The following is a 14,363-nucleotide window of genomic DNA, read 5'->3' as shown; positions in this document are numbered from 1 at the left end:
CCCTAACAACCCCATCCATAAACAAATTAAACAACCATGGAGACATCACACACCCCTGCCGCAAACCTACATTCACTGAGAACCAATCACTTTCCTCTCTTCCTACACGTACACATGCCTTACATCCTCGATAAAAACTTTTCACTGCTTCTAACAACTTTCCTCCCACACCATATATTCTTAATACCTTCCACTGAGCATCTCTATCAACTCTATCATATGCCTTCTCCAGATCCATAAATGCTACATACAAATCCATTTGCTTTTCTAAGTATTTCTCACATACATTCTTCAAAGCAAACACCTGATCCACACATCCTCTACCACTTCTGAAACCACACTGCTCTTCCTCAATCTGATGCACTGTACATGCCTTCACCCTCTCAATCAATACCCTCCCATATAATTTACCAGGAATACTCAACAAACTTATACCTCTGTAAATTGAGCACTCACTCTTATCCCCTTTGCCTTTGTACAATGGCACTATGCACGCATTCCGCCAATCCTCAGGCACCTCACCATGATTCATACATACATTAAATAACCTTACCAACCAGTCAACAATACAGTCACCCCCTTTTTTAATAAATTCCACTGCAATACCATCCAAACCTGCTGCCTTGCCGGCTTTCATCTTCCGCAAAGCTTTCACTACCTCTTCTCTGTTTACCAAATCATTTTCCCTAACCCTCTCACTTTGCACACCACCTCGACCAAAACACCCTATATCTGCCACTCTATCATCAAACACATTCAACAAACCTTCAAAATACTCACTCCATCTCCTTCTCACATCACCACTACTTGTTATCACCTCCCCATTTGCGCCCTTCACTGAAGTTCCCATTTGCTCCCTTGTCTTACGCACTTTATTTACCTCCTTCCAGAACATCTTTTTATTCTCCCTAAAATTTAATGATACTCTCTCACCCCATCTCTCATTTGCCCTTTTTTTCACCTCTTGCACCTTTCTCTTGCCCTCCTGTCTCTTTCTTTTATACATCTCCCACTCAATTGCATTTTTTCCCTGCAAAAATCGTCCAAATGCCTCTCTCTTCTCTTTCACTAATACTCTTACTTCTTCATCCCACCACTCACTACCCTTTCTAATCAACCCACCTCCCATTCTTCTCATGCCACAAGCATCTTTTGCGCAATCCATCACTGATTCCCTAAATACATTCCATTCCTCCCCCACTCCCCTTGCTTCCATTGTTCTCACCTTTTTCCATTCTGTACTCAGTCTCTCCTGGTACTTCCTCACACAGGTCTCCTTCTCAAGCTCACTTACTCTCACCACCCTCTTCACCCCAACATTCACTCTTCTTTTCTGAAAACCCATACAAATCTTCACCTTAGCCTCCACAAGATAATGGTCAGACATCCCTCCAGTTGCACCTCTCAGCATATTAACATCCAAAAGTCTCTCTTTCGCACGCCTGTCAATTAACACGTAATCCAATAACGCTCTCTGGCCATCTCTCCTACTTACATAAGTATACTTATGTATATCTCGCTTTTTAAACTAGGTATTCCCAATCATCAGTCCTTTTTCAGCACATAAATCTACAAGCTCTTCACCATTTCCATTTACAACACTGAACACCCCATGTATACCAATTATTCCCTCAACTGCCACATTACTCACCTTTGCATTCAAATCACCCATCACTATAACCCGGTCTCGTGCATCAAAACCACTAACACACTCATATATATATATATATATATATAATGTCGACATACGACCGACCCTTCACCCATATTCAAGGCAGCGGCGAAATGTCGGATAAGATTGAAATGACTTATGAGGTCAAACAGAGAGACTCCCTGTCACCCATTCTTTTAACCTTGTGATCGATGAAGGGATCGCAAGGGTTAAGGAATCAGGTGTGAGATTAGATTTGGCGACCATAAGGTATCAATGCTTGCGTTCACCGATGACCTGGTTCTGGCGTCGCAGACGGTGGACGATCTTCAGAAAACAATAATCATCATGCTAGAGACTCTCGCAGGGAGGAAGGGAAGGAGGGGGAGGTGGCCTTTAGGTGAACCTGGGAAAGTGTCGGTCCCTCAGCATGGTAATCGATGGTAAGCACAAGACGGTACGTCAATTAGAAATAGGATGTTCCAAGTCTTGGGCAGAGTTATCGGCTCCATGGACACTGAGGACGATTATAAGTACCTTGGTGTTCTCGTTGTGGTAGGAGGCAGGCAAAACTCATACGGTGCTCTGCTGAAGGAGGGACTATCCAACATCACCAGAGCCCCTCTGAAACCTCAGAAAATAGTTACGACCCTCGTGGACCACCTCGTACCTAAGCTAAGGCATCGCCTGGTGCTAGGGGAAGTATATAAGACGCAGTTATCGCGTATGGACGGGCAGGTGAGAGTGGCTGTTCGCCGTTCGCTCCGCTTGCCACATGACGCGCCCTGCGCATACTTCCACTCAGCGGCAGGGGATAATGGGTTTGGGATTCCTGATTTTGTTTCGACCGTCCGGCAAAATAAACAAGCCAAGCTCGAAAAGTTGCTTACCTTGTCTGACCCTGTGATTAAGGCAGCGGTTCAGGAACCTGCAATAATGAGGAAATTGCAGAGTTGGTCAGGCCCCGCATTCATTGCTGGTCGACAGACGACCAACAAAACCCAACGCCATCATGCATGTAGGGCTAACTTAGTCAGTATGTAAAATATGCATACATATACATCTCAAGGTATATATATATATATATATATATATATGTATATATATATATATATATATATTTTTTTTTTTTTTTTTCATACTATTCGCCATTTCCCGCGATAGCGAGGTAGCGTTAAGAACAGAGGACTGGGCCTTTGAGGGAATATCCTCACCTGGCCCCCTTCTCTGTTCCTTCTTTTGGAAAAAAAAAAAAAAAACACGAGAGGGGAGGATTTCCAGCCCCCCGCTCCCTTCCCTTTTAGTCGCCTTCTACGACACGCAGGGAATACGTGGGAAGTATTCTTTCTCCCCTATCCCCAGGGATAATATATATATATATATATATATATATATATATATATATATATATATATATATATATATATATATGTATATATATATATTCTGGGAGCCTTGAAGAATGTGTGGAAGTCGAGAACATTATCTCGGAAAGCAAAAATGGGTATGTTTGAAGGAATAGTGGTTCCAACAATGTTGTATGGTTGCGAGGCGTGGGTAATCGATAGAGTTGTGCGCAGGAGGATGGATGTGCTGGAAATGAGATGTTTGAGGACAATGTGTGGTGTGAGGTGGTTTGACCGAGTAAGTAACGTAAGGGTAAGAGAGATGTGTGGAAATAAAAAGAGCGTGGTTGAGAGAGCAGAAGAGGGTGTTTTGAAATGGTTTGGTCACATGGAGAGAATGAGTGAGGAAAGATTGACCAAGAGGATATATGTGTCGGAGGTGGAGGGAACGAGGAGAAGAGGGAGACCAAATTGGAGGTGGAAAGATGGAGTGAAAAAGATTTTGTGTGATAGGGGGCCTGAACATGCAGGAGGGTAAAAGGAGGGCAAGGAATAGAGTGAATTGGAGCGATGTGGTATACCGGGGTTGAAGTGCTGTCAGTGGATTGAATCAAGGCATGTGAAGCGTCTGGGGTAAACCATGGAAAGCTGTGTAGGTATGTATATTTGCGTGTGTGGACGTATGTATATACATGTGTATGGGGGTGGGTTGGGCCATTTCTTTCGTCTATTTCCTTGCGCTACCTCGCAAACGCAGGAGACAGCGACAAAGCCTCTTGTGGAGGCTAAGGTGAAGATTTGTATGGGTTTTCAGAAAAGAAGAGTGAATGTTGGGGTGAAGAGGGTGGTGAGAGTAAGTGAGCTTGGGAAGGAGACCTGTGTGAGGAAGTACCAGGAGAGCCTGAGTACAGAATGGAAAAAGGTGAGAACAATGGAAGTAAGGGGAGTGGGGGAGGAATGGGATGTATTTAGGGAATCAGTGATGGATTGCGCAAAAGATGCTTGTGGTATGAGAAGAGTGGGAGTTGGGTTGATTAGAAAGGGTAGTGAGTGGTGGGATGAAGAAGTAAGAGTATTAGTGAAAGAGAAGAGAGAGGCATTTGGACGATTTTTGCAGGGAAAAAATGCAATTGAGTGGGAGATGTATAAAAGAAAGAGACAGGAGGTCAAGAGAAAGGTGCAAGAGGTGAAAAAAAGGGCAAATGAGAGTTGGGGTGAGAGAGTATCATTAAATTTTAGGGAGAATAAAAAGATGTTCTGGAAGGAGGTAAATAAAGTGCGTAAGACAAGGGAGCAAATGGGAACTTCAGTGAAGGGCGCAAATGGGGAGGTGATAACAAGTAGTGGTGATGTGAGAAGGAGATGGAGTGAGTATTTTGAAGGTCTGTTGAATGTGTTTGATGATAGAGTGGCAGATATAGGGTGTTTTGGTCGAGGAGGTGTGCAAAGTGAGAGGGTTAGGGAAAATGATTTGGTAAACAGAGAAGAGGTAGTGAAAGCTTTGCGGAAGATGAAAGCCGGCAAGGCAGCAGGTTTGGATGGTATTGCAGTGGAATTTATTAAAAAAGGGGGTGACTGTATTGTTGACTGGTTGGTAAGGTTATTTAATGTATGTATGACTCATGGTGAGGTGCCTGAGGATTGGCGGAATGCGTGCATAGTGCCATTGTACAAAGGCAAAGGGGATAAGAGTGAGTGCTCAAATTACAGAGGTATAAGTTTGTTGAGTATTCCTGGTAAATTATATGGGAGGGTATTGATTGAGAGGGTGAAGGCATGTACAGAGCATCAGATTGGGGAAGAGCAGTGTGGTTTCAGAAGTGGTAGAGGATGTGTGGATCAGGTGTTTGCTTTGAAGAATGTATGTGAGAAATACTTAGAAAAGCAAATGGATTCGTATGTAGCATTTATGGATCTGGAGAAGGCATATGATAGAGTTGATAGAGATGCTCTGTGGAAGGTATTAAGAATATATGGTGTGGGAGGAAAGTTGTTAGAAGCAGTAAAAAGTTTTTATCGAGGATGTAAGGCATGTGTACGTGTAGGAAGAGAGGAAAGTGATTGGTTCTCAGTGAATGTAGGTTTGCGGCAGGGGTGTGTGATGTCTCCATGGTTGTTTAATTTGTTTATGGATGGGGTTGTTAGGGAGGTAAATGCAAGAGTTTTGGAAAGAGGAGCAAGTATGAAGTCTGTTGGGGATGAGAGAGCTTGGGAAGTGAGTCAGTTGTTGTTCGCTGATGATACAGCGCTGGTGGCTGATTCATGTGAGAAACTGCAGAAGCTGGTGACTGAGTTTGGTAAAGTGTGTGGAAGAAGAAAGTTAAGAGTAAATGTGAATAAGAGCAAGGTTATTAGGTACAGTAGGGTTGAGGGTCAAGTCAATTGGGAGGTTAGTTTGAATGGAGAAAAACTGGAGGAAGTGAAGTGTTTTAGATATCTGGGAGTGGATCTGGCAGCGGATGGAACCATGGAAGCGGAAGTGGATCATAGGGTGGGGGAGGGGGCGAAAATTCTGGGGGCCTTGAAGAATGTGTGGAAGTCGAGAACATTATCTCGGAAAGCAAAAATGGGTATGTTTGAAGGAATAGTGGTTCCAACAATGTTGTATGGTTGCGAGGCGTGGGCTATGGATAGAGTTGTGCGCAGGAGGATGGATGTGCTGGAAATGAGATGTTTGAGGACAATGTGTGGTGTGAGGTGGTTTGATCGAGTGAGTAACGTAAGGGTAAGAGAGATGTGTGGAAATAAAAAGAGCGTGGTTGAGAGAGCAGAAGAGTGTGTTCATATTCATAACTGAGTGAGTAACGTAAGGGTAAGAGAGATGTGTGGAAATAAAAAGAGCGTGGTTGAGAGAGCAGAAGAGGGTGTTCATATTCATAACTGAGTTACATCGGACTGGGGCAATGTAGCCAGTGGTGTTCCTCGGGGGTCAGTCTTGGGACCGCTCTTGTTCATTACATATATTAACGATTTGGATATAGGAATAACCAGCGATTTAAGTTAGTTTGCCGATGATACAAAAATAGGGGCCGTAATTGACTCAGGTGAGAACTCAGTGAATTTGCAGAGGAACTTAAATAGATTATCAGAATGGGCGAGTACATGGAAAATGGATTTCAAGTTAGATAAATGCAGAACACTTAGTGTGGGTAAAGACAGGAACAGTGATTACACATCGGACAGTATTGATACTGGTAAAACAGAATGCGGAAGAGATTTAGGGATAATGGTGAGCAAGGATTTTAAGACGAGGCAACAATCTATTAAGGCTAATAGGATGTTAAGTATCATCAATAGGGTTGTTAGCTATGAAATGCTTGGTATTATTGCAACTTTATCTTGTGTTGGTGAGACCACATTTGGATTATGCGGTACTATTTTGGGCTCCATACTATGCAGTTGATATAGATTGTTTAGAGAGAGTACAAAGACGAATGACAAAATGACCCTTGGAATTAGAAACCTCACTAATGAAGAAAGGTTAAAATGACTGACTTTACACTCACTTAAGAGAAGGGCTAGAGAGGATATGACTGAAGTCTTTAAATAGGTGAAAGGCATTCATAATGGTAGCATGAATAAAGTTCTTAGAATGGCGACACTGGATAGGACTAAAAATAATGGATTTAAGACAGGAAAAAAGTAGATTCAGTTCGGATGTGGGTAAATATTGGTTCGGGAATAAGGTAGCAGATTTATGGCGCAAGTTGCCAAGTACAGTAGTGGAAGCTACGTGGGTCTTCAGGTAGGTTTAAACGAAGGTTGGGTGACGTGTTTATGGGTTCAGGTGGTTGGTTGTAGGGTGGACATACTCCGGACCTGCCTAGCATGGGCCAATAGGCCTCAAGCAGCGTCCTCACTTCTTATCTTCTTATGTTCTTACCTTCAAGGGATGGAGGGGAAAGTCTGTCATGAATTAGGAAGGAAACATAGCTTACCAGCACACAAAAAGTGAAGGATAATGTCGTTTGGTTGGGATTAACTTGTACCAAAATTGCTATGATAATTCTTTTGTATATCGAAGATATGTGTTTATGACAAGAGTAACAGTAACTCTATCAAGAATTAAACCATTGGATGTAAATACAGTACGGATCAACCTTCATTAAGGGACAAGCTATACACTCTTGTGGTAAGGTCTGACCTTCGGTGAGAGGAAGACAGTGATAGAGAAATAGCATGACCTGATCTGCCGATGACGTTCACAAACGAAGTGAAAGAAATTGTTTTGCTACAGTGAAAACTTAGATCAAGTCTTTACTTGGAGAATCATGGTTGGCCTCATACGTCATACTATAATATAGTCTTGTTCCTTATAGTTATAACGGCTCCACCACTGTTACTTTTTCCAGACGTCAGCTGATGGCAACGTTACCACCAGCAGTCTTGTGTTCACACCCCAGCCACAGGACAACGGCTCCTTCCTCCGGTGCATCGCTGAGACTCAGGCAGTCCCTACATCATCCATGGAGGACATCTGGAATCTTACAGTATACTGTAAGTAGCCACATTTAAGCCTCACTAAATATTCAACAAGTGTGCCTTGTCATACATATTTCAGATTTCAAGGTACCTGACTATTTAGAACTAACCGCCGTATCATCTCGTTTGTTCAAAATATTTTTTGCAGATTCTGTCGTTTGGTCTAGACAACCTTTACGATTAATTATATGTTGAAGAGAAGCTGACCTCGCTGCTTGCTAGAGCCCTTTTGTTTACCTTTGAGATAAACGTGTCTTTTTAGATGGTTGTCGACTTCCATCATTTTAGATTCATATAACGTATATCTATATTTACAGTTTTCGCAAACAAAAGTAGAAAATCGTCAAGACCAATTTAAACACAGAGAGAGAGGAAAAAAATGGGCAGAGCAAGAGAAAGACCATGGCACCAGTATGATTCAAGTAAAAGCAGACATGTACATGAAATCTCCACACTTAGTTTCCACAAAGGAAACATTTGTATAGTCTCCACATGAGTGGGTGGTATGTTTATAACAGGCGGAAGGCGATTTTGTTTTCTATGATCAATACCGCTTACATATCAGTCATTACAAAAGTTTTTGCGTGAAGACCTAATAGATGTTATAACGTTATTTTATGTAAAGAAATGTAAAAGAATTCAAACAGCAGCAGACCACTGGGTCTTTTCGAAGCTGTTTGTAATAATGTAGAGGGTCAGAAACTCACAGGTTAGTGTGATAAAAGTTAGAAGGCATGCAGATGAATCACAGAGAATACCCTGCAAATTGTCATTTTCACTATGGTGGCGCAAATAATGAAAGTCGTTGACTTGAAACGAAGTATTTAGCAAGTTTATTCTTAGACGTATCTATGGTATTGTTTCCAACCAGTACTGTAGTTGTTTCTAACCAGTACTGTAATTATTCTTAGATGTATCTATGGTATTGTTTTCAACCAGTACTGTAATTGTTTTCAACCAGTACTGTAATTGTTTTCAACCAGTACTGTAATTATTTCCAACCAGTACTGTAATTGTTTCCAACCAGCACTGTAATTGGCAAATCATACGATTAGTAAACAATGCTGCTGAGGGAAGAGTACTTCGCCTCGTTCAAGGAAATCGTTTGCCCACGAGTTTGTAACCATTACGACTAGTAAAGGCAAACGAATCAAGTCTTAGGTAACCTGATAGATTAAGATTATCAAAGCCTTTGATCATTTTGAATAATCCTATTAGATCAACTCTTAACCTTCTGTTTTCTGAGCCAGACAGATGCAAGTCTCATAATCTTCTCTAGTAAGATTTGTTTCTCAGTCCGGGAATCATTTTGATAGCTCGACGCTGTACTTTCTCCATTCTGTCTATATATATTCTTAGGTCGGATAACCATAATGAACACAGCATTCATGACAGAGAAGAACCAATGAACTGTAAAGAGTAAGGATGATTTCTCTAAAATTAAATTCGATTGGCTCTTCTTATGAAACCAAGAATTCTGCTGGCTTTTTTCACTGCTTTTGTACGCTGCTTTTGTGCAATGCTTTTGTACACTGCTTCCTTAGTTTTAGGTCACTAGAGATGACTACACTCAAGTTTTATTCCTCATTCACCTTTTACAGGTCATCTGCTTTTACGCTGTAGCTTGCCTTTCATTTTTACACCAATACGTAAACCTTTGCACTTATCGGTACTGAAATTCATTTGCCATTTATTTGTCCAGTTCATAAGATTGTTTGTCAGTTTGAAGCTGTAAATGGTCAAGCCCAGTTGTAGATTTATTTCCCAGCTTTGTATTATCATCGAGTTTTGATATCTTGCAATGCAGCCCATTATCAATATCACTGATATACACGAAGAAAAGAATTGATCCCAAGACTGATCCTTGTGGCATTCCTATTGTGACCATTACTCACAACTCTTTGTTTATGGCAATTTAACCAATTTCCAAGTCTCTGAACCTTATCGGAAGCTTTTTGAAAGCCTAGATGAATAAGATCAAGTGCTTTACTTTCGTCAAACATGTTGCTTATACCATGATCAAGTAGATTTGTCAGACGTGAGCAATATCGTTGAACACCATGCAGATCATCAAGTGGTGGTCCTCTAAATGGCTCACAGTTCTGACTCGAATGATGGTTTCCATAAGAGTTCCAACTACAGACGATAAGCTGACAGGACGACAATTTCCTGGCAGTGGCTTATTACATTTTTTGAAATAGGTGTTACACTGGTCAACTTCCATTCATCTGGAACATTTCCTTTAGCAAGTGACTTATTGAAAAAGTCATTAAAGGGCTTAACTATCTGATTCTTTGCCTTCATTTTAGTAGGATAAAACTTGTCAGACTCTGCCGTTATATCAGATTCTGCCGTTATATCAGATTCTGCCGTTATATCAGATTCTGCCGTTATATCAGATTCTGCCGTTATATCAGATTCTGCCGTTATATCAGACTCTGCCGTTATATCAGACTCTGCCGTTATATCAGACTCTGCCGTTTTATTCATTTTCATTCCGTTTATTTCTGAAAGTATGCCTTCAGCGTTTATGTTAATTTGTTGATGAACGTTCCCCTCTCATACCATTGAAACTAATTTCGGGGCCTAGGTTGTGCCTCGATCGTAATACTGATGCAAAAAATTCATTTGATATTTTAGCCAAGGCTTCATTGTCTCGAACCAAGTCACTGTTCTCCGTAATTAAGGAACCTTTTGACTGGGTAATGACTCTCTTGCTTCTAAAGTCACTGTAAACCTCCTTAGGGTTTGTTTCTTTTGCTGTTTTCAACAATATACGCTTCATATTGACGTTTGCCTTGTCTCTTTCTCTTCGTAAATATGCATACAATGCTCTCTCATGTTGGTTATTGGGGTTTCTGAGTATGGGCTGCTCTTTAAACAACAGGGGCTTTTTCATTTCACTGTTCCACCATTTTGGCTTTGTTTCAGGACTAGATCGTCGATTACATATTGATACGTGTGTTCCCTCCACTGCCTTGAAGGTCTCCTGAAGCTTTTCCAAACTACGTTTCGTCATTTCCATTAACTATATCATCCCAGGTTTGTCAGTCAAGAGCAACGCGAAGATCATTAAAATTTCTACATTAAAAATCGGGTATTCTTTCGGTCGTGTCATTTTGATCAACACTACATGCAGTGTTTAAAGCTACCTCAAAAGATCACTTGCGTCAGACTTTAGTTCAACTTAACATTAACAACGAGATCTTCATTTGTAATAAAAACGAAATTTAATATATCTTCGTCACGAGTAGGTTTCTCAACTAATTGGTTTAGGACATTATCAAGCTGATTTAAGGAGAGTCCACGTAGGCCATGAGCTACTGGAAAGGAATTCTCCCCATTTAGATCCGGTATGTCAGAATCTCCTACTATGATGCAATATTGTTCAGTACAAATTTCTGCTGCTCACTGATCATAACATGTTTCGTCTACCTCGGGTGTCTGTGCGGAGGCCGATAAACTAGTCCTACTGTTATTTTCTTACGTAGTTGATCTTTCATTTCTACAAAAATAAAGTCAACATTCTCAACGGTTACAATCTTTACAACGGGATTTACATGAGCTTTAACAAAGAGCAGGACACAAGGCCTACTTTGTTTCTCCTATCCCTATCAAACAGAGTGAACCCTGGAATTGAGTATTGAGCGAGGAAATCTCTATTGCTGATATTTAACCAAGATTGGGAAATGGCAACCATATCATATGTTCCTTCTGACGCTGACGTTGTCACTAACCCTGAGACTTTATTTCGTATACTCCGAGCGTTAACATACAATAATTGTAGACGACATTGAGATCTATTTGGAAAGGTATTTACGGAGGGGGATGGGTCTGCTCCACACGGGCTACGTTGTCTGACCACAACGCACGTGTAGACTCACTGGCGATATGTCTGCAACAGCTCCTGTGATCTCTCCTTCAGTAGGTCGTCAGTACAAATAACAAGTGTATTATCGTTAGTGCCACCACAGATCTCGTCTACAGCGTCAGCGGACATCATCTATCTTGGCACCTGGAAAACCAAACCGGCTCTGGCGCAGAATTCCTCTAGGTGTCCATCCTCGGATCATAGTGAAGGACATCTACCCTGTGCTCTACTAAGAACATCTACCCAGTGTTCTACTAAGAACATCTACCCTGTGTTCTACTAAGAACATCTACCCTGTGTTCTACTAAGAACATCTACCCTGTGCTCTATTACGAACATCTACCCTGTGTTCTACTAAGAACATCTACCCTGTGTTCTACTAAGAACATCTACCCTGTGTTCTACTAAGAACATCTACCTTGTGTTCTACTAAGAACATCTACCCTGTGCTCTATTACGAACATCTACCCTGTGTTCTACTAAGAACATCTACCCTGTGTTTTACTAAGAACATCTACCCTGTGTTTTACTAAGAACATCTACCCTGTGTTCTACTAAGAACATCTACCCTGTGCTCTATTACGAACATCTACCCTGTGTTCTACTAAGAACATCTACCCTTGTTCTACTAAAAACATCTACCCTGTGCTCTATTACGAACATCTACCCTGTGCTCTACTAAGAACATCTACCCTGTGTTCTACTAAGAACATCTACCCTGTGCTCTATTACGAACATCTACCCTGTGTTCTACTGAGAACATTTACCCTGTGTTCTACTTAGAACATCTACTCTGTGTTCTACTGAGAACATCTACCCTGTCTTCTGCTAGAACATCTACCCTCTGTTCAACTAACAACAGCTATTGTTTTCTACTAAGAACATCAACCTGTCTTCTGCTAAGAACATCTACCCTGTGTTCTACTAAGAACATCTACCCTGTGTTCTACTAAGAACATCTACCTTGTGTTCTACCAAGATCAGTTATTACCCCAGTAGCCGCAGTCAACCTGTCCTCAAGGGTACGTCTCTAACGCCAAACCTGCACATGAAAGACATCATAAGATTATTGTAGAAATGAATGCCAAACTTCCCACTGCACACAGAGCACTGTGACCTGCAGCCTTGCTGAAATAGTAAACAGAAATGTTATATTCCTGAAAATAAGGCACATATGTGCACATAAGGCACATATGTTAGGTTTCAGTGTTCCCTAAGATCCGCGCAGTGTTTCCCAGCGCACGTGCGGGAGTATTTTTCTCATCGCACAGTTTAGCACTACTGTTTGATATAACACAACCAACCAAATAAATCAAATCACACAAAAAATTTTCTGCTTGAAAACATGCATAAATAAAGCACAAGCAATGTAACAATAAAACGGATATTAGATCCGCCTCAGTAAATCGTTTTGAGAAGCAAACAGGCACGTCTGACCAATATGGATGATGGAAAGATATGTACCTTCAAATTATCCATAAAGAAACCAAATAACCATGGAGACATCACACACCCCTGCCGCAGGCTGACATTCACTGGCAACCAATCAGTCTTCTTTCTTCCTACTCGTACACATGTCTTACATCCTTAGTAAAAACGTTTCACTGCTTCCAGCAACTTACTTCCTACACCAGAAATCTTATGAGCTTCCGCAAAGCATCTCTTTCAGCTCTGTCGCATGCCTTCTCCGGATCCATAAATGCTACATATGAATCCATCTGTTTCTCTAAGTATTTCTTACACACATTCTTCAAAGTAAACATCTGATCCAGACATTCTCTACCACTTCTGAAACCACACTGTTCTTCCACAATCTGATGCTTTGTACATACCTTCACCCTTTCAATCAGTACCCTCCCATATAATTTCCCAGGAATACTCAACAAACTTAAGCCTCTGCAGAGTTTGAACACTTAGCTGTATCCCCTTTGCCTTTGTACAATGGCACTATGCATGCATTCCGCCAATCCTCAGGCACTTCACCATGATCCATACATACACTGAATATCCTTGCCGAGCAACAATACTTTCACCCCGTTTTTTTAATAAATTCCACTGCAATACCATCAAAACCCGCCGCCTTGCCGGATTTCATCTTCCGCAAAGCTTTCACTACCTTTTCTCCCTGACCCTCTCACTTCGCAAACCACCTCGACCAAAACACCCTATATCTGCCACTCTATCATCAAACACATTCAAGAAACTTTAAAATCCTTAATCCATCCCCTTCTCACTCCATCATTACCTGTTATTACTTCCTCACTTGCCCCTTTCACCGATGTTCCCAATTGTTCTCTTGTCTTACGCCCGTTATTTACCTCCTTCCAAAGCATCTTTTTATTCTTCCTAAAGTTTAGTGATATTCTCTCACTCCAACTCTCATTTGCCCTCTTTGTCAACTCTTGTACTTTTGTCTTGACCTCTTACCGCTTTGTTTTATACATCTCCCAGTCATTTGCACTCCTTCCTTGCAAGTATCGTCCAAACGCCTTTTCTTTTTCACTAACAACTTTATTTCTTTATCCCACCACTCACTACCCTTTCTAATCTGCCTACCTCCCACCTTTCTCATGCCACATGCATCTTTTGCTCAAGCCATCGCTACTTCTCTAAATGCATCCCATTCCTCCCCCACTCCCCTCACGTCATTTGCTCTCACCTTTTGCCATTCTACACTTAATCTCTCCAGGCACTTCCTCACACAAGTCTCCTTTACTTGACTAGGACCTCAGTTGCCTGAGCCGTCTCAGCTAGCATAAAGGAAAAATGAATACTCCATGTGGCACATCTGTCAACTTCTAGTGGTCTTAGATCTCTCTCGGGTCTGTCTTGAAAAACCTACTAACTGAAGGGATGAAATTTGTTCTTCTCAGACTTTGTTTTCTAGCGATATCACATCGCTTTGCTTCACTACTTATGATGATTGGATCACCCTCTTTACTATCACTATAGTATAGGGAGCCATCCAGATCGTAAGAAGTAATACAAAGCGAAGTGATATCGCTAAAAAAGA

The 14,363-nt window shown here is 41.4% G+C and overlaps 1 protein-coding gene across 1 annotated transcript in view; it reads left to right on the top strand.

Moving 5' to 3' along the window:
- LOC139756525 (protein turtle homolog B-like) overlaps window positions 1–14,363 on the top strand; it is a 207,413-nt gene that overhangs the window by 103,151 nt on the left and 89,899 nt on the right. The window contains exon 6 of the mRNA XM_071676009.1: window positions 7,350–7,494. Coding sequence (XP_071532110.1) covers window positions 7,350–7,494 — 145 coding nt within the window. The remainder of the gene's footprint in view (window positions 1–7,349; window positions 7,495–14,363) is intronic.

This window comes from Panulirus ornatus, chromosome 22, assembly GCF_036320965.1.
Source record: "Panulirus ornatus isolate Po-2019 chromosome 22, ASM3632096v1, whole genome shotgun sequence".
NCBI classification, from domain to species: Eukaryota; Metazoa; Arthropoda; class Malacostraca; order Decapoda; family Palinuridae; genus Panulirus; species Panulirus ornatus.
This window is presented reverse-complemented; position numbering and strand designations above follow the sequence as displayed.